The sequence below is a fragment of the Symsagittifera roscoffensis genome, chromosome 2 (genome assembly GCF_963678635.1).
Source record: "Symsagittifera roscoffensis chromosome 2, txSymRosc1.1, whole genome shotgun sequence".
NCBI lineage: Eukaryota > Metazoa > Xenacoelomorpha > Acoela > Convolutidae > Symsagittifera > Symsagittifera roscoffensis.
Genome location: NC_087063.1, coordinates 13,218,805 through 13,245,331, shown reverse-complemented (window position 1 = coordinate 13,245,331; position 26,527 = coordinate 13,218,805). Strand labels below are relative to the sequence as shown.

The following is a 26,527-nucleotide window of genomic DNA, read 5'->3' as shown; positions in this document are numbered from 1 at the left end:
TGTGGTGCCACTGTAACAACAACAAATACTGAAGACATTATTACGTCATGAATATAAATTGCTGAATATAAATTTTATACGGTGGCAAACAAATACAGAAGTCATTTGGTACATGTGAAAAGTGAGCGGATAATCAACAAACCGCCATATCTTGAAGTGCATCAGAATTACGTAACAACTGCATGAAAATCAGGGGCGGAGTTGGAGAGGGGGGGGGGGGGCGAACGCCCTCAGGGATTCGACCCCCTGCCGTGCCGACCCAAAGGGTCCGCCTTTGTACTATTTGAGTTATCCATTTTTGGTGACCCTGAAATTGTTTTAAAGGCGCCTTTGGAGCCAATATATACTAATTTTGAGGGGGGAGCGCGTGCCGAAAAACGCGATTTTTAGGAGAAAAGTTTCCAAAAAGTGCCTTAAGACGCCTTTTTCGGCCTGTTTTTTCAAAATTTTGCCTGCGGCGCACAAAATTTGGCCAAAAGCAGGGGCGGATCTACGTTTTTCTCGAGGGAGGGGCAGATTTTCAAAAAAAAAATTGTCGACCTTTTTTTAGGTCGACCGAGTTGATTTTTCGAAGCTTTCCCTAAGCACTGTTTACTGTTTAAACCCTGTTTTGGCCAAACTTTCTGCGCCGCAGGCAAAATTCAATACTCGAGAGCTCGAAAAATCAATATGGTCGACCTAAAAAAAAGTTCGACAAATTTTTTTACAAATCCGCAAACCCCCCCCCCCCCCCCCTCGAGAAAATCCTAGATCCGCCCATTGATGACAACAATGACAATCTGTTCTGTATTGCATAACAATATGAATTTTCGGCTTGTTTGAATGATGGTAATATTTTTTTCTGTTTGTTGGCCGATCACCGAAATGTGCCACTGTAACTAAAAACTTAATACAACGTCAGTTGCGCCGAGTGTAATGTAAACTTTACATTAGTTGTGGGCATGGGCGGATCTAGGATTTTCTCAAGGGGGTGTGGGCGGGCACAATTTTTTTAAAAAAGGCCGGCCAAACAGCGTTTTTAGGCACTTTTTGGAAACTTTTGACCAAAAAATTGCGTTTTTTCGGCGCACGCTTCCCCCTCAAAAATTTAGGAAAATTTTAGGGTCCGTCAGCCAAAAATGGATATCTCAAAATAGTACAAATAGACCAAATTTTACTTCAGACGCCATGAAAGACAGTCATAAAAACATTCAAGATACGCCCAGTCTTGGCAGCTTTAAGGCGACTAATAGAAAATTTGATACACGCTAATAGAAAACTAGAATTAACACAAATAAACAAAATTGACAATTTTCGAGCCCCCATAACTTCATGAAAAATAATCACAAATGGGGTAAAGTTTAAACGGCTCAAAATCAAAACGTCAACATATTGAACTGAAACTAATGTGATTAAATCTGAATTAGACTAAAGTATTTCATATTTCAATAAATTCTACCATTGCTAGCTTGCATCACATATTTGAATAAATTTTTAAAAACTAGGTTCTTCATTTTTTTCTTTTAAATTTCTATCAACCCCAAACGTTAACTAACGTACAGAATAAAATACTTAGCGTCTAGTTATTTAATTAACACAACCAAATGACAGAACGAAAAGAGCAATGAACGCAAGAATATCTGGATCAATAGGTAAAACATTTATTTCGGTGGGAAATCTGATAATTAATTTCAATTTCCGAGATTAGAAGTCGATCACGTTTTTCGTGACCTTTACACTTTTGCTGTTCGATAGTGGAGTTTGCCTTCCTTGTAACCATGGAAATGCACTCAACTTAAAACAAAATCACAAGTCAAAAACTGGAAAACGGTCAAGGAACTCAAGGAGACAAAAAAATGAAAGGCGTCTTTCAAATTTCGCATTATGAAAAAAAACATCAGTACTTAAATTCAAATTCAAATTCATTTTTTCCACATAACTTTCAATTTACATATTAATTATTTTTGTTCCACGAAACTAGCCCAAAAACTGCACCACTAGAAAGTTTGTTAATACCACTGGGAAAAAGTATGAGTTTGAAACTGAGAGTCATTCAGATTTTTTCGCGCCATTTGCAATTTCGTAAGCACAGAGCCTAATTTTCTTTCCTTTGAGCGCATGAATTTGAAAGAAATCAAACAACAGTAAAAAATCAAATTCGAGTACGAACAAATTTTATGATTTCCTTGAAAATGATTTCCTTGAAAAAAGTATCATACAGGCGAAGCAAATTTTATGATTTCCTTGAAAAAAAATATCACAGAGGTGAACCTAATGTTTTGATTAAACCCTTGATACCGAATTTGATAGGATAATTATCGACGAAAGTCTAGAAAATGGTCAACAAATTGAAAATCTGACTTTTCCGAGAATCATAGTTTTATGTGATAAAAATTTGGGCGTTACCTCTTATGCAGAAAAGACAAATGATAATCATAATTTTATTTTCAAGCCAAAACTTATAACCACTCATTCTATGAAATTGTACGTCTTCAATTTAGTTCGGCTTGGGAGAATACCAAAAAGGCATCAGCTACTGTAATTTCGATTGAACGCAAAAACTCAAATTTGGGAGGTTAGTTAATGAGAAAATTCAAAATGGTATAACAAAAATAAAATAATTTCGAGGGCGATAACTTCATGTGTAAAAAAATTTCCGAGTAGCCCCTAATGCAGGGGAGCTTCCCACCAACCCTTATCTCCTTTAAACCCACAATCTCAGATTTGGGATGGTAGTTTTCGAGATAAATCAAAAGTTAATTAAAAGACTAATAAAAAATCAAATATTTGACTATTCCGAGGGCCAGTCCCTGTAAAAAGTGAAAGTAGCCACTTATGCAGGAAAGCTTTCAACAACCCGTTCTACCTATAGGGAGGGTAGTTTTTGAGGATTCGAAAAAAAATCCAAATTATGGCTCAAATTTTCCAGACTTTTTCGAAGGCTTACCCCGTGGGTGATAAGACTAGGGGATTAAGCAGGCACACAGGGGAATAGTCGGTCTTTCCATTTGTGCCCCTTTTTTGAAAATTGGTAGCGTAGTTTTCAAGAAAAACTACAACTCTTGCAAAAACTTACTTTGATTTGAAATTGGCAATGGAACTTAACTTACAAAGAGGAAACAAAGCCGACAATCTTTGAGCAGACACCACTTGAGCTGAAAAAACGAATTTACAAAAATTGTGAAAAGTTTCAAGTCCGCCTTGAAACTACAATGAACAACACTTACAACTACCATGATTATTGATTACAGCATAAGAGAAATCAGTGATGTGACACCCAAGACGGAAAAACTTGGGCAGACAAACGAAAATCCAACAATACAAGTTTTACAGGAATTATTTTTATTTCAAACAAGCTGAAAAAAACAAGGTACTCCCGGGACCCCAAACTGTAGAGTGCAAAAGCAAACGCGTTACCTCCGAGCCAAGTGCGAAGGAACCTGGATGTTACTAAGGTTCAGTAATAAAGCAAGTTCAATTTATTGTAAGAAAAGTTGTTTATGGGAAAAAAGTCCAGTTCCCGATTACAAGACATCGTTCTCGCAAGTGTAAGCCTTAATAATGAATAAATCACATCAATTATAGACCAATAACAAGCAACCTGGATTCAGAAGAAGTTATCATTAAATCCCCAATCACTGATGTTCTTTTTAAGCATTTCTCAAAATTTTACAATATCTTGACTTCCAAAAAGCCCTTGATTATATTTAGTAATCTGAAAACTTGACAATTTCTCTTCAATTGGCTTTGACTGAAATTTCATCTCCAAGTTTATCAGTCTGACTTAGAAACGCAACACCTAAAAGTGTGTTTTCAGTTATGTTTATTCACGTGGATGTGTAATTTGAACTTAGTTGTTTATAAACTTCATTGATGACATGAACAATTTGTCGATGAGTCAACCTGTTTCTGTTTTGCAGATGATACTGAGCTGAATAGTTGTCTGAGGGCTGTCTATTCTAGTTCGCGGTATGACTGAGTAGTTTAAATAAACCCAAATACGGCGTTACACTAAACGATAAAAAACAATTAGCATACTTCTCCAGGGAAAAATCGAGCTCCAATAACTCCCCACCATAGCTCTGAAATACGACCGCAAAAAACTTCCAATTTGACATGGAATGCTCATGCCAGAATCAAGAAGAAGATGGCTGCGAAAAAGTTTCGATTATCAACCGCATGGTATTCAGCGAAAACTTTCTATGGGAGTGAAATTAAAATCGTTCCAGGGCAAGATCATTTTATACATTGCTGTATTGTTGCTCTGCGTAGATTTTTGATTTAACTTATTTAAAATAGTTCGATTTGTTCAATTACTTCGGTCTGAAGCGGTGTTATGTCCAAAACTATCACGAGTTGCTATTACTTTAAAATACGCTGCCGATATCAGACCAGTTTAAAAAAAACACAGATTTTGCCGTTATTTGTCTTAGAGGATCTCCAGGATCTCGAAAATTTTTTGATAAAAACCTGGCTCTAAGACAAATAACAGCAAAATCTGTGTTTTTTAAATCAGAACATTTCACAACTTTAGTTGAAACCTTGAAAAGGATTCAAAGTTCTGACATCAAAATCAATTTTAACAGGCAAGATAAGCATTGCCAACAACAACATTGAGATGTCTGATCATAATTTTAACGACCGAGCAAATGCTCATTTCGTTTTTCAATGTGAGTAGCGCATTCGTGGATGTGAGTAGCGCATGTCATGCAGATGGTCTATCAAACACCGCTGTTCAACTATACATTTGTTTAGATTTAGTAAATTGTCAATTTTAGTCAAGAGGTAAACTGAAGTCTTTTACTACTACTACTACTACTACTTTAAAAAAAATGAAAATCAAATTTTCATGTCCTACGTAAGCACAACTAGTGTCCGCTTTACGTTAAATCGGTTCTATTTTCTTCTATTACATGGTTTGAAAATCTGAGAGTTTATAAAAAGTATTGCAACTCAGTAAAATTGTTAAAATAGTGGTTAAAATGGTCCAAGAATAGTGCGAGCCGAGGACACTATGCCCACAAAATATTCAAGCATGGACAATACCTCTAGGCTCTAAATGGGCAGAAACAATAATTGCAATCAAATTTACTTTAAAGCAAACTGAAACATTTAACTTCTTACGTGCGACCTTCGTGAACCAAATTCATAACGACAGAAAAAGTCTAGTGCCCGGTTGCAATACCCTTGCTAATCAAAAGGGGTAACTAACCATTTCCTGAAATAACAGCCAGGCGACCCTCTCGACCTAGGGATGAGGCCATAAGATGGATGGAAGTTACCGAGCTAAAAGTGTAGACGCTTCTCAGAATCAGGCCTAAACAGAAAAACTTACCCAAATCATAGATTTAAAAAATCGGCGTTTTATAATAAAATTATGTTAAGGATAAAACCTTGCATTTAAAAGCTAACAAACTTTTGTCATGTATGAGAATCAACCAGAAATACAAAACTAAACTACACAACTTCGAATAAAAATCAATCCGATTCAGAACTCATATGGAACCCTTCCAAAAACGCGAGGCACAAAAACAAATGATCAAAAAAATGAATTGCTTCCAAGTGAATGATTGATTCTACAAAACGATGTAAATATATCTGTAAAATCTCTTTTAAGTTTATCCGTTGAAATGTAACATTAGACTAGTTCTGATGACACTAGACTAATTATTGTCCTAAAATTTAGTTCGACTTAAAATTTCTGACCTGATGAGTAATTCCACAGTTTAATGCAACAGTCAGTGGAGGCTGTGAGACACAGTCCATCCTCGCCTCTCGCTACTTCACTGCCAGCATCTAAACACCATAGACATATTTCGTGACCTTTACACTTTCACTGTTCGATTTCGCATTGTCGAGTGGAGTTTGCCTTCTTTTTAACAAAAGAAACGAAGTGAACTGAAAAAAAAATCAGAAGTCAAACCGCGAAAAATCCAAAAAAATCACCAAGACCCAGGGGCGGATCTAGGATTTTCTCGAGGGGGGGCGGATTTTCAAAAAATTTGACCTTTTTTTAGGTCGACCAAATTGATTTTCCGAGCTTTCCTAAAGCTGTAAAAAGACGCTTTTTTGGCCCATTTTCTGCGCGGCAGGCAAATTTTTGAAAAACAGGTCAAAAAAGCCGTTTTGGGCACTTTTTAGAAAATTTTGACAAAAAAAAATGCGTTTTTTTTGGCGCGCGCTTCCCCTCAAAATGAGTATTGCGCCGAAGTCGCCTTTACAAAAAGTTTAGGGTCGATCTGCCAAAAATGGATTTCTTAAAAAGTACCAAGGGGGGACTCTTTGGGTCGGCAGGGGGTCGAATCCCTGAGAAGGGGGGGGGCGGACGCCCGCCCCCCCCCCCCTAAATCCGCCCCTGCCAAGACCTATATATGAGAACTCACTACGTTCATTATTCTTAATCATCGCTAACGGACAGTTTTAGTCTGGTAAATCTGTGCATTACTCCATAAAATTTATGTTTTTGAAAGCAAAGGGGGGATGGGCAGAAAAGCCCTTTGAATTAAAACAGTACATATTTTAAACTTTCCAGCAGCTATGCTCTACATGATTTTCTATCGACGCTGTAAATAATACTGGCTAGAAATTATCACTTAATAGGTTTTCGCCCCATTTTTGCCATTAAATTTTGAAAACAATCAATTCAATTACACCGAGAAACCGTGAGATAATTTACTTAATTGCTCCCTCAATTAACTTCTCAATCAAAGTCTGCCGAAAGCCATTTTTTCAGTTTTTATGCTTAAATATTGTTATTCTGAACCGTTCCTTTTGGTGAACTTTTATAGATCTCAACGCTAATAGGACCCACAAAAATTAGTCCTATAAGTCCCATCAGATTCGATCTGCGACCTAGATCGGATTCGATCTGCGACCCAGAGATTTTGAGTCGAATGTACTAACCACTCAGCCACGGACGATTTAATAAATAGAACACTAGTCACTAATCAAGAAGAGAACAGATGCTATCAAATTTCCAATGCTACAGATCGTGATTATAGCAAAATTGCAATTGAATAAGTTAACACTTTAATTTGCGAGTTAGGTTGGAAAACAAAGAAGGTTCGTTTTAAAACACTAAGCTCTCAAGATTGCTAGTGTAACAAGAATTAATATCAATTGGCATTTGGAATGAAGGTTTCATTCGTATGTAGTGATCACTATTCTTGTCAAGGAGTATTTTGGGTGATCATTCACTATGGACAAATTAGAACTTCTACACAGAGGCAAAGCTTCGCTTAGCAGACACTTGCGAGAACACAACAAAAAATAGCTCTACTAAGTGCAAAAAAAATCAACTAGAAATAATCCTCGAATTAGCAAAAAATCGTCTACCTCTGAGATTCGAACCTGCAACCTAGAAATTACGAGTCTCAAACGCTAACCACTAACCTACGGAAGTTTATTAGATACCATTAACCACTCAGTCGCAAAAAAAGCAGATAACATATGCTGTGCAATTTCCAATGCTACAGTGAAATTTCCAACAAATATGAAAACTTTAATTTGAGAGTTAGGTTAGAAAAAGAAGAAGGTTCGTAATACCACACTAAGCTGATCGGAAGTGTAAAAACACTTAAAGCTTGGTTCAGGTCTTGCTTGCGCTTACCCTTATTAAGGCGGCCTATGAAGTTCTGTAATTCTGCCTTGTTATTTGCGTGGTCTGCATCTGTTTTGATTAGCGGGTAGATTATTTTGACAGCTGTCACTGTTCCACTGTGTCCCAACAAAGTTCTGATCTCTTCACACGTGTTCACATCCCACACTTTCACCATTGTGTCACGTCTGATCAAATTAACTTTTCATTTTATACAGCGCCGGTGTTTCACTTCGCATATGCAAGCGACAAATGGCAAAAAAAAGCAAAAGATTCAAAAAAACTGAACTAAAACAATCACTAATGTAACAGTACCAAACGTACCCGAATTGAAAAGATCAGAGATAATAAAAGCAACTCAATAACGCTTCTATGTAATTGATTTCTTTGTGGCATCTGCTGATAATTTTCTGCAGATGAAGGCGGCTCGGTTTCGAACCGCAAAAAATGACAATTATATTTCTATGTCTCACCCTCCTGTAATGGCGAAATGCAAGTTAGAGTCCAAGCAGAAAACTGTGTCATTATGGCCTTCCAATTGCTTGCCCCTCCAATTCAACTTCCGCAATTGCTTTACACTCACTTCATCACCTGAAAATTTGAAGTTCATTATAAAAAACCAAGCGAGCAATCTGATAACATGCCAATAATATGATAGCAAGACTCCATATTTGCATTTGGGCGTTCTCCTAATTACTGAATTTTGACCAAGTAAACAGGGTACCATGCGCAACAACTGGTTACTTTTGTCGTTCCGGTCATTGAAAATGGGGAGGAACTTCAGTGTTTTAGCTTAGTTTTTTTCTTTTTCACGCAAAATCAGGTGCCACGAATGAACAAAGCCAATCCAAGATCGGAAAAGAGTAATGAAAGGAGGTCAAGGGGGATGGGTGAGCGTGGGAGGTAAAGGGTGGTGAGGGGGATGGGTGAGCGTGGGATGTAAAGGCTACTGAGAGGAATGCGTGATCGTGGAATGTTAACGGTAGTGAGGGGATGTGTGAGCGTGGGACGTAAAGGGTGTTGAGGGGGACGCGTTAGCGTGGAATGTAAAGGGTGCTGAGAGAATATGTGCGAGCGTGGTATGTACAGGAGGATGAGGGGGATGCGTGAGCGTGAGATGTTAAGGTTTGTGAGGGGGGTGCGTGAGCTTGGTATGTAAAGAGTGGGGAGGGGGATGGGTGAGCGTGTAAAGTAAAAGGCGGTGAGGAAGATGCGCTAGCGCGGAATGTAAAGGGTGGTGAACGGGGATGTGGGAGCATGGGATGTAAAGGGTGGTGAGGGAGGATGTGTGAGCGTGGTATGTAAAAGGTGAGGGCGAATGCGTAAGCGTGGGATGCAAAGAATGGTGAGGGGAGATGCGTGAGCGTGGGATGAAAACGGTGCAGAGGGGGATGCGTGAGCGTGGAATGTAAAGGGTGGCGAACATATTGTTAATTAAGGTACCAAATGATTCAAGCGATTTTGTTACACTACATGTTAGCCTGAAAAGTATATATTACGATTTGTTAACGCTTTCTAAACGCAAACGTAAAAATAGGAAACTTTTAAAAACTATTTATCATATTTTTCCGCAAAACAGGTTTTCGTTCAAAACCTAGGTTGAACCGAAAACAAAACTATTTTCAGGAAAACCTTCGAGCTATAGTTCTGAAATTCAAAGGTTTTTATCCTTTTGCGTGCTACAAAGTGGAAGTTAAGTATAGTGAGGGGGTATGTGAGAGCGTGGAATGTAAAGGGTGGTGAGCGGGATGCAAGAGCGTGGGATGTAAAGGGTTGAGGGGGGGGGGGGGGGTGTTGCTAAAGCTTGGTATGTAAATAGTGGTGAGGGTATGTGTGGGTGTGGGATGTAAAGGGTGGCAAGGGGATGCGTGAAGGTTGGATGTAAAGGGTACTGAGAGGAATGCGTGATCGTGGGATGTAAAGGGTGGTGAACAATTGTGAATCAAGTTATCAAATGATTCAAGCGTTTTTGTTACACTAAATGTTAACCTGAAAAACGTATATATTCTGATTTGATAACGCTTGCTAATCGCAAGCGTAATTAAAGGAAGTTTTGAAAAATTGATTCTTCGTATTTTTCACCAAAACAGGTTTTCGTTTGAAACCTTCAACAGTAGTACCTGAATTATGCCCTGAGACTGCTTTGGAGTTATTTTGGACGTCAGTTTGTTGTCGACATTTACATCGCCACTCTTCTCTACAGGCGCGACCTCAGTTACGACAGAGCCTGAAACAAAGTTGAAGCAAAACTGATTAAGAATTCGTTCCATCGATAGATTTATTTTGATACCATTTCTCAATCGACTATTTCAGGGCAACGAATTGGGTCGAAGGTTCGAGGCTTAACACGATCCACGCTCGTTGCTTGAGGATGTGGCAAAATTTCTTAGCCCAGAAATTATATACATTTCTTAATCAGGGTCACAACAGCCGTTCATCTTTCAGAAGTGAACAGTTCGTATTTTGGTCCTTTCCCCCGTGGATTAATCGTCTTATATTAATCCTTCATCATTCTGGCAACACAATGATTTTACTTCGACCGAAAAACAAAACTGGATTCCAAAGAAAAAAGAAGCGCACTGAATGCAATTTCTTAAATTTGGGACTAATAACAGAAAAAAATTTGGTTCAACTAATGCAGTATATCAAAAGTATGGCTGTATTTGTATTCTTAAATAATTCAACCTAATAATTAACTGAGCTGAACAAGGCGAAGTTCACTTTTGAATTTTTACACAAAACAGCTGATTGATAAGTGTAACCCGAAGAAGAGCTTTCGCTTTCGCGTTTGTGTTCCACATTAATAATGTCCCCTCTATCTCTTTTCGTCTTTTCTGACAGAAGAGCATTTTCACTCACCCCTCGATCATCACTCTGAGATCTACACAATTACTATCATAAGTCCAGCAACAATTCAGAAAGTCTATTTTATTTTCAGCTTTCAACAAAATTGGTCTATAAATTTTAAAACATTTCGACAAAATCTGAAATCTTGAAATTATAGAACTGTTCCAACGCATCCAAGTGAGACAAAAATGAACAACAGAAAAACTTTAAGAAAACAAATTCAAACATTGCAAAAAAAGTACTTACAAGAGTTGGCAAGAAAAAAAACATTTACCATGTTGTAAGCCAGTGTAACAAAAACCATTCAGACATATTATGAGGGATTTATCATGATATCCTCCCAAAATCATAGAAAGTTTCTTTGGGACACTTGAGACGGCTCGAAAAAACCCAACCTACGAAAACCTTCCCAATTCGCTTGGTAACTTTTTTAAAAAAACATGAGCTTTATTAATTTCTCATTGGTTCGGAAATAAACAAACTCACATTCACAATAAAGATGTATACAAAATATTTCAGCAAAAAAACTTACAAAATCAGAAACAAATCACACCTTTATTTCCCTTTATGACATGCTTGTCCATTGCACAAGCATCGTTGATGCTAAAGCCATCTAAATCAAGTAACAATAAATAAATAATTCAATACTTCGAGGAATCGGTTCGATGGAAATGAAATGAGACATTAATCAGACCATGTACAACTCGCTTCACTTGAAAACAACGCCGCCCGAGACCAAATTTTAATTGACCATTAAGCCACTAAAGCAAAGGGCTCTTTTTCGGACAATGTAGTCAACAAATTTACATGTAAAAGTTTGCAGGTGGGGGGGGGGAAAGGAAAAAGAGCCAAGCAAAGCTTTCGTCTGCTATTTAGCCAAACAAAAAAGCCTAAATGCCTAAAAAGTTTTTACCACAGATGCAGAAAAAGGAAGCTGAAAAAATAAAAACACTCAAGATTGTCGCGTATTGCAAACATTTCTCGATATTTATCCGCAAAATAATCAAAATCCAATAAAAGCAACAGTTTGAGTCTGACTCTAACCATTGGTTCAATTTAACTGCAATACACTGAATTCCTCAGAAGACTACAAATGCAAAAAATGATTAAATCAAGGTCTTCTAATTTTATTTTCAAGTCAAACAAAAATCTATGAAAACCGGACAAATTTTAATACAACTAGCGTGCAACGCACCTCCAGTGCTTGTAACAGTGCTTTAATAACCGTTAAAATTCTTTATAAAATATATGAAAAACAACGAAATGAATGCAACCGTAACAATGGACGGGATCATCGAACAACGCTTTTTATATCAAAAATTGAACGATATATTAATTTTAACTCAAAGGTTATCTTTAAATTGGAATGTTCAAATCTCCAAAACTACTGGGTTTCAGATTTTTGTATTTTTAACGAAGTAACAAAAAATTGCCGACAGCATAAAACTGCTTTTTCCATATTAAAAAATACTTGAAAAAATTTCGCTTGCAAAATCACTCAATTCATAAATGAGATTCTTGTTTAACTTAGTTCTTTTTTATCATAAGCCCGTACGTTTATCATTTGCTGCCATCAACACTTTAATCCAGCGCAAATAATTTTGAAACATTACACTATTTTTTCTTAGTTTAACTCTTGATGGAAAATCTTGAAATATCATGAAAAACAAGAATGTGAAAGATTAAAAAGGTTACGCCAAAAAATTAGGATACAGGCCATATCTGCAAAAGCTGGTTGTCAGCTGGCAGCACCCCATTAAATGGTCGACAATTTCAAAATATTTTCTATTAAACTGAAACTTTTGAAAATTTTTTTAAACATCATTAAAACGTCAAATCTAGGATTAAAAGCCGTTGATTAGGCATATTTGGAGTCCATGATTAAACCTCTTGAGAGAACCTTGGAGCACCCCGCCAGAATGTTAAGAATTTCGAACTTTGTGAAGTTTACTAAATCAAAAAAAATCATAAAAAACGGCATATCTCGGAAACCAAGAACATTTGAGCAGTCGCATTTGGAGGTCATTTTTGCAAACAATGAGAGTGCCCTGACAGTGCCCAACTGCAGAGTTGAAAAATTCAAATTTTGAGGAAATAATTGTATCTTAATTTCCTGAAATTTAAAAAAACGTCAACTCTCGGAAACTTAAAGCATTTTGGCAGTCACATTTGGAGGCGCAATTCGCAACCCCTGAGAGTACCCAATCAGTACTCAAACATAGGGTTGAGAAATACAGACTTTGTGGAATTTAGAAAATCTATTGTTCTGAGCATTCATAAAAAGAAGGTCATAAAAGAAGGTCGTATCTCGTAAAGAGTTGTAGACAATGACGAAATCTCTACCACTGGGAGAACACCGACAGCACCTTGCTGTTGACTTGCTAACTTCATACTTGGTGAAATATACACCGATTTGAAACTGGAAAAGCGAAAAAAATAAACCATTGCAATATACGATATAACTTAAACGTGAAAACAAACTTTCGTTAAGCATGCAAAAATAATACGTTGAAAACGCTTAAACATGTCGAGATAGTGAAGCCCGCATTTGAATATACAATAGACAGATATATAGATAGATGGATATAACAAATAGATATAAATATATAATAGGCAGATGGAAAGAAAGACAGATAGATAGAAAGATAGACAGATAGATAGATAGATAGATAGAAAGAAAAAAAGAAAGATAGATCGATCGATCGATAGATAGATAGATAGATAGATAGATAGATAGAGATAGATAGATAGATAGATAGATAGTAGATTCGTTCAAAATCTGTTAGCTAATTTTCAACGTTTTCACAGCCAAAGAGTACAAAAAAAAATTAGCAAACAAAGGCAAAATACAATTTAAAAAGTACAATACAAAACACACAGTTTCATGACGCGAAAATAAATGAGTAAAAAATGAACAAAGTCGAGAAATGGCAACAACCAAAATTTTTTGTATTTTTTTCTCCATTCAAGAAAAACATAACAAAAAACAACTGGCAGAGTTAAATTCGTATTGAAACCAAATTCATCAATCGGTAATCAAGCAGACAATGCATGGGTAGACGACCGTTGAGCTGTCAAAAAGTAATTAAAAAAATGGAGCTACAAAATCGTAACAACCTCTAAAATTTGGAGCCCAAAGAAACTAAGGAAACTATGAAACCAAATAAAATGCATGTTCATCAAGAACACCCGGATGTATCAAAAGGCACTTTCGACATTAGTTAAAAACAAAGATCAAACGAAAAAATTAATATCGAATTTTCAAAAAACTTGAATACAAACATTTCAAACAATACTGCAAAAAAGAATTCAGGGAAAAAAGGTAAATATCAACCTGTCAAATACGCAACTGAACCACAACAAACAAGATCACAAAAACATAAAGCCGCCCATTAGTGAAAAAATTCATAAATTTCAAAACATTACTAGAAACACCCGCAATTTTGAAGATCAAGCAACACCCGCCAAATACCTTCGTAACAAAACAATCAAAGCAAAATTGGAAAACAAAGTTTTCCGGAAATAAATTTAAGATATTAATTTCAGAAATTCTGACTAAATTCTAAAAAGATTAGAGATTTGAGCAAAATGCTGTGCCATCACCATGAACAGACTTCAAATGAATTTGCTCAAAATGAAAATTTTATACCAAGTTGTGTGCAGCTAACTGCACACACAATCAGAACCAAAAAAAATCAGAAACCATGCCTTCGAGAAAAATCGAAATAAAACTCTTACATAGAGGCAAAGCTGCACTTCGCAAATCCTAGCGAGAACACGACAAAAAGCAGCTCTATAAAGTTCAATAAGAAGTAGAAAAAAAAATTCGACTACGTCTCGGACTCGATCAGCGACCTAGAGATTATGAGTTTTACGCGCTAACCACTCAGCCACGGACGCTTATTAAATCACAAAGACTAGCCATAAACAAAGCAGATAACAGATGCTTTGAAACTTCCACTGCTTCAGATCGTGATTATAGCAAAAGTTCCACCAAATAAGTGAAAACAAATTCAATAAATATGTTCGTCCTAATACACTACGCTCGCGAGCTATCAGTGCACGAAAAATCCAACAAAAATGCTTCAAAGTTTTTCCTTTCAAACTGAAAATTTTTTTAAGTATCAAAGAATCCCTGTTTAAAAAATGTTTGCTCGTCTTGCGTTCTTAAAATTGAAACAAACAAATAATTGAACAGAATTTTCTGAAAAAAACACCCGGCAAATATGCGCACTTTTGTAAAGTTTAAAAAATTCAACCCATGAGAACAACTTCCCTTCTAAATAGACCAAAGAAAAAATCGTACCACGCTCAAATCTGGTAGGCTAAAAATAATACTTTTGAACAAACAAACTAGCTCAACCCTATTTTGATTTAGGGGGAGATAGTTCACTAGAACACAGAGACGAAGCGGAGCTTCGCATCACTTGCGATACAACAAAAACATGAAAAAAACATAAGAATTGAAAAACTAGATTTACACAAATTTCCGAATGTCTCGATAAAATTTCTATCTAGGCAAACAAGCCAAGCTAATTATTTGAATTTCAATTCAGCAACGGAACGATACTGACGAAGCGAAAACAAAGCCGACAATTTTTGAGCAGACACCAGGAGCCGGAAAAAAAAGACTTTGTTAAAAAGCTTCAAGTCCCCTAAAAACACAATGACCAACACTTGCAGCTAAAATGAACATAGCCAACTCACAGTTGGAAAAGAGAAATGAACGCAAAGTGAACGTAAGGAAACAAAAAAAACGACTTGTTCTTTCAAAATCTTTGAATTTCTAGAACAATTTATAATTAGCACTTTTTGATAAACTCAATTTGAGAAAACTGGATCATTGGTAAAGTTTTTGTTCCGCTGGGAAATCTGATGATTAAATTCCATTTTCAAAAATAGAAGTCAATCACACTTTTGTGATTTTTACATTCGATAGAGGAGTTTGCCTTCCTTTATCAAAAGAAATGAACTGAACTTAAAAAGAAAGCAAGAGTCAAACCGCGAAAAAGTAAATTTGAGCCTGAACAAATTTTAAGACTTTGCTGAAAAAAATGAAAAAATCATCGCGACCTATATAAGAGTCTGAACTACGTTCATCGAATTAGAAAAACTGGCATGATCTCGGATTCGAACCCTTGAACTTTCGCGACATAGCCCCGATCCTTACTACCACACTATTGTACCAACATTTTCATGAAAATTACCTTCATTAATAAAGCAAGCGATCAAATGATTCAAGTGATTCTGTTAAACTAGTTGTTAACCAGAAAAAAGTCTAGATTCCAGTTTGATACGCTTGCTTATCGCAAGCATGATAACGATAACCCAGTTTGAAAAACCTGGATCAAAGTATTATTTATTCATTCCGCTGGGAAATCTATAAATTAAATCCACTTTCGAAACTAAAGTCATGCACGCCTTTCACTCCATTTGCACATACGTAATTAAAAACGTAATTTCCCTTTCCTCTTAGAAAGTTATTTGGAATCCGACTTTAAAAAAAACCAAAAATGAACTTAGACATGAACAAAATTTAAAAGAAAAAAGACAAGTCTAAAAAAAACGATCTTGATTTCGTTCATTGACACAATCAATTCTATCAACAACCGACTCCTTGGATGATTTTCTTGTTGGTCATAAGAAAAGTCGTAGACAACTGTTACAAAATTAGACCAAAATGCATCACAAACATGGAGCATAGCCAACAGTCAAATGGAAATTTGTCAAGGAGTTCAAGAAAACAAACAACGTATTTGATTTGTTAAAGCATTTTACACGTAAATAGATCTGACCTTACATCTAAAAATGTTTGCTCGTCTTGCGTTCTTAAAATTGAAACAAACAAATAATTGAACAGAATTTTCTGAAAAAAACACCCGGCAAATATGCGCACTTTTGTAAAGTTTAAAAAATTCAACCCATGAGAACAACTTCCCTTCTAAATAGACCAAAGAAAAAATCGTACCACGCTCAAATCTGGTAGGCTAAAAATAATACTTTTGAACAAACAAACTAGCTCAACCCTATTTTGATTTAGGGGGAGATAGTTCACTAGAACACAGAGACGAAGCGGAGCTTCGCATCACTTGCGATACAACAAAAACATGAAAAAAACATAAGAATTGAAAAACTAGATTTACACAAATTTCCGAATGTCTCGATAAAATTTCTATCTAGGCAAACAAGCCAAGCTAATTATTTGAATTTCAATTCAGCAACGGAACGATACTGACGAAGCGAAAACAAAGCCGACAATTTTTGAGCAGACACCAGGAGCCGGAAAAAAAAGACTTTGTTAAAAAGCTTCAAGTCCCCTAAAAACACAATGACCAACACTTGCAGCTAAAATGAACATAGCCAACTCACAGTTGGAAAAGAGAAATGAACGCAAAGTGAACGTAAGGAAACAAAAAAAACGACTTGTTCTTTCAAAATCTTTGAATTTCTAGAACAATTTATCATTAGCACTTTTTGATAAACTCAATTTGAGAAAACTGGATCATTGGTAAAGTTTTTGTTCCGCTGGGAAATCTGATGATTAAATTCCATTTTCAAAAATAGAAGTCAATCACACTTTTGTGATTTTTACATTCGATAGAGGAGTTTGCCTTCCTTTATCAAAAGAAATGAACTGAACTTAAAAAGAAAGCAAGAGTCAAACCGCGAAAAAGTAAATTTGAGCCTGAACAAATTTTAAGACTTTGCTGAAAAAAATGAAAAAATCATCGCGACCTATATAAGAGTCTGAACTACGTTCATCGAATTAGAAAAACTGGCATGATCTCGGATTCGAACCCTTGAACTTTCGCGACATAGCCCCGATCCTTACTACCACACTATTGTACCAACATTTTCATGAAAATTACCTTCATTAATAAAGCAAGCGATCAAATGATTCAAGTGATTCTGTTAAACTAGTTGTTAACCAGAAAAAAGTCTAGATTCCAGTTTGATACGCTTGCTTATCGCAAGCATGATAACGATAACCCAGTTTGAAAAACCTGGATCAAAGTATTATTTATTCATTCCGCTGGGAAATCTATAAATTAAATCCACTTTCGAAACTAAAGTCATGCACGCCTTTCACTCCATTTGCACATACGTAATTAAAAACGTAATTTCCCTTTCCTCTTAGAAAGTTATTTGGAATCCGACTTTAAAAAAAACCAAAAATGAACTTAGACATGAACAAAATTTAAAAGAAAAAAGACAAGTCTAAAAAAAACGATCTTGATTTCGTTCATTGACACAATCAATTCTATCAACAACCGACTCCTTGGATGATTTTCTTGTTGGTCATAAGAAAAGTCGTAGACAACTGTTACAAAATTAGACCAAAATGCATCACAAACATGGAGCATAGCCAACAGTCAAATGGAAATTTGTCAAGGAGTTCAAGAAAACAAACAACGTATTTGATTTGTTAAAGCATTTTACACGTAAATAGATCTGACCTTACATCTATTTGACTTTCGAGAACCTTCTCTACTGAGCACATTTATGATAAATCACAACTTCGAAAACTGGATCGATAAAAACTAAAATAGAGTGTTGTGAAAAATCTTTCGCGTTTCTAGGTCGATTTGTATTTTCGTTATTGGAAAGCGTAATGTTCCTTCAATTTATTAAATGAATTTGAAGTGAACTTAAGAAATCATAACTGAAACAGACTAAATGGTTTAGTGAACGGAAATAGAGTTAAACCAAAAGAACAACAGATCAGTTTTTCGCTTTTTTTACTCGAGAGCGTAGCTTTGATAATAATAAATTTAAAATGAAATCAAAAGTCAAACTGCGAAAACCTGGCAAAAATCAAACTGCGAAAAGTCAAATTTGCGTGAACGCCACCTATATAAGTGATATATCACTTCGTTCATTAACAGTTGGAAAACCTTTCCTATATAATTAAGACGATTTATCCACAAAGGAAAGGAGCAACATACGAGCTGTTCAGAAGTAATTGTAATCATTAATCAGAGATCATGTGTATCAACATCACACTATGAAACGAGTCAGAATATTGAGATTTACTGTATAGGTTGAGAGATTACAAACTTCAAAAACCAAACAAAACAGATCAATTGAATGTTATCCAACTAAAAAAAGTGTTTTTCAGTCTCGAGTTTTATCATTGGTTCAGATAAGATCATGCTTTGCATCATTTCAGATTATATGTCACCTCAGGCCTTTTCCTGATTTCCACATACTTCTGGAATCAAGACATCATCCAAGGAAAGCTGGACGAAACTAACAGCTTTTTACTATATAGGTCAGTCAGCGGATTTGAAATACCAAATATTTCAATTATATTCTGTGACCATGGTTAAACATAATTAAGGCCATTCATTCTCCATTGTTATACGAAATAAATGTAGGTTGTAGGCGCAATGGGACCATTTTTTCTCTCAAGAGGGAGCGATATAACCACCCAGAGTTTAAACACAGAGGCGAAGCTGCGCTTCGCAAACACTTGCGAGAATACGACCAAAAAGCAGCTCTATCAAGTGAAATAAGAAAGAGTATAAATAAGCCTCGAATTAGCAAAAACTCGGCTACGTGTAGGATTCGAATCTGCGACCTTGCAATTTTGCCTCACGTACTAACCACTCAGCCACGTATGCTTGAATTCCCCCCAAAACAAGCCACTAATAACGAAGCTACACATGCTAAAAAATTGCCAATTCGATGCCGCAAAAGGGACACCAAATACAGAAAGGCACAATTTTGCATGAAATAAATTGGAAAGCATAAAGCCAATTTTTTTAAATATAAATTATGCATTTCAAAAAAAATTGCGAGATACATTGAGTTGGGAAATTTCTGAATTCGTGCTTTTTATCATTGCACTGTTGTTTGAAACAAATAACTTTCTTCGATTCAGTTGATGAATTAAAAATGCATCAACTCTGTTAACGTTTACTAATCAAACGTTAAAGCAAATATGACATTGCACTGCTACAGCAGCCTATCGATCAAAGTGCCACCAAAAGTAGCACTTTCATTTGCGACTTAGGTTGGAAAAAAAGAAGGTTCGTACTAATACACTCGTTTCGCAAGTGTAAGCAACGCTTGTAGTAGCCGATTACAACAAACCTGCTTATCGCAAAGGCAACGATCAGACTCTTCGAGTCGATAAATACAATATTTTATTCATTCTCCATTCACACATTAGAAAAAAACCAAAGCCTCCAAAACCAATTTAGAAGGAGCTAATGCTTTAAAAGCAGATTCGGAAAAAAACATAATTTGGAACAATTTTATGAAAATAATCATTTATTTTAGTTAGCAGTTGACCCTTTACCATCCACTTCTACCCTGTCAAATAAATAAAAAATAGTAATAAAACTATGAAAAATTACCCAAGCCCCCCCCCCCAAAAAAAACAACCATAAAAATGATTTCTTCATTTTTATTCTATAATATGCCAATCTCTATTAATTTTGAAGGGGGAGCACACGCCAAAAAAACGCGGTTTTTTGGTCAAATATCTCAAGTGCCTAAAATGCCTTTTCGGCCAGTTTTTTTTTCAAACTGTCGCCTGCCGTGCCGCCATAAAACTTGGCCAAAATAGGGTCTTTATACTGATTTGTGAGAGCTCAGAAAATCAGTTTGGTCGAACTAAAAAAAAAACGCTCGTAGATTCTGAAACTATGACGTGTGGACGGGTTTTCAGTGCAATTTTTGGCACCTTTATAAACTCTCATTAGAGGGTCATGAGTAGTATCATAAAAAATCATTCGAGCTGTGATTTTAATTCCGAAATCAGTTTAGGTTTAGACAACCGCGTATTCAAACTCGTCATTGAGCAGACAAATACTATATTAACCAATCAGAATCGAGATGAAAAAGCAAACTTACGAACTAAATTATTATTATTTACAAATTTCTTCGTTGTTTCGATTCTGATTGGTTAATATATTGTACGAATTTCTTCCTTGTCTTGATTCTGATCGGTTAATATAGTGTTTGTCTGCTTACTGACGAGTATGAATACGCGGTTGTCTAAATACTGCTACGTAACCACGCAACAGCTAGTGCATTGCTTACTGTTTGATTTGATTGACAAACTGTGCCATCCTATGTTGCAGTTGGGGTCTGAGTGATAGTTTGTTCTGCTCATCAGCTGTCAGGCTGCTGTGTGTCTCCAGTCTATCTATCCCTCGCAACTTCTTCCTCAATTTTCTCAGTTCAACGTCCATTCATGTACCCACATTCAATGTAAGGTATTTTCTGAAAGTTAGAATCCCATTTAGCAGTACATATAAACAGTTAGTCCAAGTTAACATCCAATACCCCCATTGATCTAAGTAAAACATCTCCGCCCATCCTTTAATTTAGAATTAAGTTCCTTAACGCTGCATGAAATTCTCAACTCTGAGTGCTTACATCCGCCCTCCAAGACCGCTTAAAGGGGGTGGATGCTGGCTTGATCCGATGTTTTTCTCAGTTGCCTTTCTATAAATTTAATCGTGGCACTACTATCTATCCTATGCCAACCTATCCTATATCAATATACCCTATGCTGATATATCCGATATACAAATTTCCTCCATACTAATCCACACTAATCCAGTCTATCCTGTACCAAATTATCCCAGATGGTTGTTTAACTTATCACAAAAATTATCACAATTAACTACTTTTGATTCCCAGTTTTCAATATCTCAGAGCAAAATCAAACAAAATTAAGTCAAAATATCCCAAACATTTTCACAACTTTTTCGAAGTGTCTAGAACTGGTTAAGGATCAATGATAAAGCAAGCTCATTTACTACTGATGTGTGAAAAATTGTTTCCGAGGAAAAAGTATAGTGCTTCATGAACGGTCCTATCTAAAATCGGTTACATCAAAATTTCTGATTCAGTTTTGCATAGCTGCAGATAAGGACAACAGCAAACCAAAGAAACTCCAAACATTCATGAAAAAAAAATTGTTAGCGTAAAAAAATTTGTTGGTAGAAAAATTGTCAGAGTATGATTGTTTTCAGGCTGACCTTGAGTGACAACGGATAAAAATGCACAACAACATGATGTTTTACTTGCTCAGATTCAAGCTGCATCTCACTCCTTCACTAATTAAGACAATATAGCGCAAATGTTCAAAATAATAAATAAAAAAATTGCCGTGAACCTAATTTTGGCCACATTTTCAACACAGAGGTGAGGCGGAGCATTGCATTACAAGAAATATTGCATTACAAAAAAGGGAATAGAAAAAAAGGAAACAGATTTTTTGAAAAATTAAGTGGAAAAATAGCATTAAAAGATACTTAAAAAATTCACTTACCGGACGGCATTCTAAGGTGAAAAATTCGGAATAACCACATCTTTAGCGATAAACAAACTGCAATTATAAAAAAATGTTGAGCTTAAAATTCCAAAACTTTGAAAATAGGTCTCAACCTATGCCCTCAATCCAACCCACTGATATAGGAGAGAACCTAATTCCCACTTTTTTGAGTGAACTCATTATCAGATTTGGCAGGGTAGTTTTTGAGAAAGAAACTTACAAAAATTGCAAAAACGGTGTAAATTTTAGAGAACTGATTTTTCAAAGGGCATAGCAATTTTCATACAGAAATTAAGGAAATGCAGCTTTTGCACAAACCTTTTCGCAACCAGTTCCATTGACTGAGCCCCCAATCTCAGATTTGGCCAAAACTTGGTCCCAAAAATGAACAAACTTGACTTCCCGAAGGCTATAGCTTTTTTTACATAAAAAGGGCGTAATGCAGTGAAGAAGTTCGGAAATTCGCAAATCAAGAACTGGTCTATCATTCTTTAATTAAAATGTAAAAAAAAAACTTTTGAAAACTAAAAATTTTGAAAGGTCATTTGCTTCAGGCAAGATCACTATTTTTAACACACGGCAGAAGCGAAGCCTAAAAACTCTTGCTATATTAAACTGAATAAATACAATCGGTGTCAGATGATCGACAAGCCATAAAATTTCAAAAAAAAGTTGCAAAAACAAGTCGCAAGAATCTTAGAATTTTATGCTGACTGAAGTAATCCACATTTCCAGTTTACAAAAAAAAACAGGTGTCCACTGGACTCCAACAACTGCCCTTTAGGTTTCAAGCATGGGTTTCCACTTGGCAACATGTACGTTCAATTTGAATTTAATACAGAGAAGCAAATCGTAGCTTCGAACCACTTGCGATACAACACAAACAAAAAAACACAAGTTCAAAAAAAACTAGGTGAATAGAAATTTTCATATGTCTAAAGAAAAAACTGTTCAGTTTCGGAGAAAGGACCTCTCACTTTATAGAGAAGTATCTTCCCACTTTTTGGTTCAAAATAAGAACTTGATTGGATATCGCACGATGTCACGCGATGTCATATCACGAGATCAGATCTCAACAGGCGGTTAACTTTCCATATATATAGAGAAGTTGATCGCTCTCTAATTAAACTGTTGATTATACCTAGTTTTACTGCCAAGCTGTAAAAGTTTATGGGCCCAGCTGCTAAAATACGTGTCAGAGGTCAAGATTGACTGACTAAACAAAAAAATTTGAGAGAGCAAGCTGTAAATTGTTGACACAGTTTATAGTCACAAAAAAGACCACCGAGGAAAAAGTCACAAAGAAGATAGTGAACTGGCAGATAGACAACAGAGCAATACAAAGAGTCATTGAGACAGCATTGAGACAATTCAGTGATCAGTGAAGTCTGGAGTCACAAGGAAAGCTGAAAGAAGCACATGAGAGAAAGAGATACACACACACACACACACACACACAGAGAGAGAGAGAGAGAGAGAAAAAAGTGATAGATAGAAACTGACAAACTGTTCAATTTGATAAACTCAATTGATGTGGTGTTTTATAAATTTGTAGATAATTGTTGTTGCTTGGGGGGATTGTAACCCGTCGCTGCGAGATCTGAACTCGAACCTGATTTAATGAATAGAAGTTCCACAAAAGAAAACACTCCAAAATTTCTATTTTGCTAATATATATTGCTATGTTTGAAGTCTGTGAAGTAAGCTTAGCTTTGCTAAATTGCTAACGTGTTATTCAGTACGCTTAACGTTAGGTTTTGGATAAGACTCAGGTAATGAGATACATGATTTTATATTATGCGCTGCGATATGTTTGCTGCTATAATATAGACTGAACTTTTGTCATTGAAAAGTGCGCGGAACAAAAGTTCGAGGTATTTGTTCAGAGCAAAACGGTTTAGGTGAAAAAAAACTAAGTCAGAGAGATAAGTGTTTTCAGGAAAAGAAGATTTTTTGTACTTCGCAGAGCAATTTGAGGCTAGAATTTTTCATCTTAAACTGACTAAAGTTATCAATAGAGAAGTAGATGAGAAAGATTTTGCACCCAATGTTAGAAATAATGCTATTGTAGAACAGATAGAGTCATTTGTAAGAAAAGGGAGAGAAATTTTAGGTGAAAAAAATTGCATGTATGGTATGAGTTGGTCCGATGTTTATACAAAAATTCTGTTTTGTTTTTAAGACCCTATAAAGGCAAGAGAAGTAAGGCTTGGGAAATTTTGTGCAAAAGGTTCAAGTTCAAAAGCGCCGAGATACCGAGACTTCAGCAATTGATTTCAGATTTAACTTCAATAAGAATGATAGCTAATGAGAGCGTAGTCGATTATATCACTAGAGCTGAAGAGTTGCAGTATAATTTAGATGAAGTCGACGAGGGTCTAAGTGAAAAGATGTTTGTGTCAATCATTCTTAAAGGCCTACCAAAAGCGTTCAATACCTTTTCTACTTTGGTTTAATTAGCAAAGATGATTAGAAATTGAACGAAATTAAGAAAGACTTGTTCAACTTGAAAATGACTTGAAAATGATCATAGGAATGAGGAGGAGGAGACTGAACATTCGTTTATTTCTAGAACAAAAACATGTTTCAGGTGCAAAAAGACAGGACACATAGCAGCTCATTGTAGATCTAAGTTAGTGAATAAGGTCAACCAGGCATCTAGTGAATGTTTCAGGTGCATAGAAATAGGACACATAGCTAGGGGTTGTGAGAAGGACTTTGAGAGAAAAAGCGGGAGAGACGACCAGCTTGCATTGTGATAAAAGATAGGAATTTATTTGTTGAGCTGGACCAGAATTTTAGCGAAACTGTTGAAAACGCTAACAAAACGGACTCTAAGGTCTTAGGTAAAGGAAGAGTTGAGTTTTTTGTGAAAGATTCTCAAGGAAATTCGAAAAAGTTTCAATGAGCGATTGTTTCTATGTACCAGAAAACTCAGAAAAATTAGTGTCCGTCTCAAAACTTACTAGAGGAGGAGCTAAAGTAGTTTTTGGATTAAGTCATGTATTGAGCAAGGAAGTGGGACCGTTTATCCACTTAGTGAGCTAGGAAATCTTTTTATTTGGAAAAAATAGGATTTAGAAATCACGAAAAAATAAGTGTTGATAAAGTGGAAAACAATTCTTCAGAGTTCAGAGTCAATAAGACTTATTTTTGCAGAGAGACAGAAGAGAAGACTGAAAATTTTAGAAAGCAAAATGAGAACTTGATGATAAATGATGATCATATAATGAAAGAGGTTGAGCTGAAAAATGAGTCGAGAGCCCATCCAAAAACTAAAACGTCATTAGATGAACGAGGTAAGGAGGAGTCGAGAAACTTATGCGAGGTTAAGAAGTTTAAGAGTATAGACATGAAGTTGGTTTCAAAGATAAGGGAGAGTAGGAAGTTTGAAAGCAGAGCAGGTAAATTGATCAGGATATTTGAGCTCGGAGAAAAAAAGTGATAAATGGGACATGGTAAAACTGAACCTCCAGACTAGTTTACGCTATGATGTAGTACTTATTTTGAAAGGAGGAGTGTTAAGTTTCGGAGAAATGACCTCTCACTTTAAAGAGAAGTCACTTCCCACTTTTTGGTTCAAACTAAGAACTTGATTGGGTACCGCACGATGTCACGCGATATCGCGCGATGTCATATCACGAGATCAGATCTCAACAGGCGGTTAAGTTTCCATATATAGAAATTGATTTACTACTCTTTTATCGCTCTCTAATTAAACTGTTGATTATACCTAGTTTTGCTGCCAACCTGCGAAAAAAACTACGTGCCCATTTGAAGAGGGAGGTCGAAAATTTAGTATTGAACCAATTTGCTACACTAATCCGGCACGAAATATGTGATTTCAAACGTTGGACTTTGCCCAAAACCTTAGTTGTTTCACAATAAAATACTATAATATGTGGGAAGAATGAAAAAAAATTGAGATAATCAAGTTTCTCAATGAGATGACATTTATGGCAACCGGTTTCTTCCGTTGAACTTCTCATTCAGATTTGATTGTAAATTTTGAAACTCAAAAAGCTTCTAAAAACAATCGAAATTCTAAAAACGGTCAAAAAGATTTCCAAAATCCAAGATTTTTTTCCTGCAAGCAGCAAGATGTGGCCGTTTAAGCAAAGAAGAATCCCAAAACTGGGTTTCTCGATTGAACACAACCTGAGAATTAATCCGGTAGTTTTCGCGTAAAGCCAAATTTCCAGAAATTTTTGACTTGTTTGAAGGTCGTTACTCTCTTCTTAAGCAAATTGGGCATAGTCAATTATGAATATAGGCTTTCAACAACCTGTTGTTATGATAACAGATTTGGCAGGATAGTTAGCGAGAAAAGTCCAAAAAAACGGTCAATAAATCGAAAATTGATATTTCCGAGAATCATAGCTTTTCGTGTGAAAAAATTAGGGCGTAGCCGCTCATGCAGAATGGAATCACGCAACCTCTTATTTCTATTGAACCCAAAATATTCGCTTTGGAGGTAGTAGTTCTTGAGAAAAATCAAAAACTTTCAAAAACACGGTCAAAAAGTCGAAATTGTGACTTTTCCGAGGGACGTATTTTTTGATGTCAGAAAGACTTGGGAGCAAATACAAAAATAAAGAAGCTTCCATTAGCCCGTTTTTTGAATTCAACCCAAAATTTCAGATATGGCAGGGTAGTTTTCGAGAATATTCAAAAAAGGTTTCAAAAACGGTCAAAAAATCATATATTTGACTTTTCCGAGGGTGATAACTTTTGTCTACAAACTTTGTGAGTGGCCGTTGATGCAGGGGAGCTTTTACGTCCCGTTATTTTCACTGAACCCACGATAATAG

At 35.9% G+C, this 26,527-nt stretch overlaps 1 protein-coding gene across 3 annotated transcripts in view; it reads right to left on the bottom strand.

The window, feature by feature from the left end:
• LOC134840375 (uncharacterized) overlaps positions 1-20,704 on the bottom strand; it is a 40,963-nt gene extending 20,259 nt beyond the window's left edge. For all 3 annotated transcript variants that reach the window (XR_010162418.1, XR_010162419.1, XM_063856143.1), the window contains exons 1-6: positions 20,474-20,704; positions 9,697-9,803; positions 8,050-8,167; positions 7,589-7,764; positions 5,686-5,775; positions 5,192-5,296 (exon numbers count right to left, since the gene is read on the bottom strand). Coding sequence is in view for 1 of the 3 variants with exons in the window: in XM_063856143.1 (XP_063712213.1) it covers positions 5,192-5,296; positions 5,686-5,775; positions 7,589-7,754 (361 nt within the window). In the remaining 2 variants the exon portion in view is untranslated. The remainder of the gene's footprint in view (positions 1-5,191; positions 5,297-5,685; positions 5,776-7,588; positions 7,765-8,049; positions 8,168-9,696; positions 9,804-20,473) is intronic.
• Positions 20,705-26,527: the final 5,823 nt, after the last annotated feature.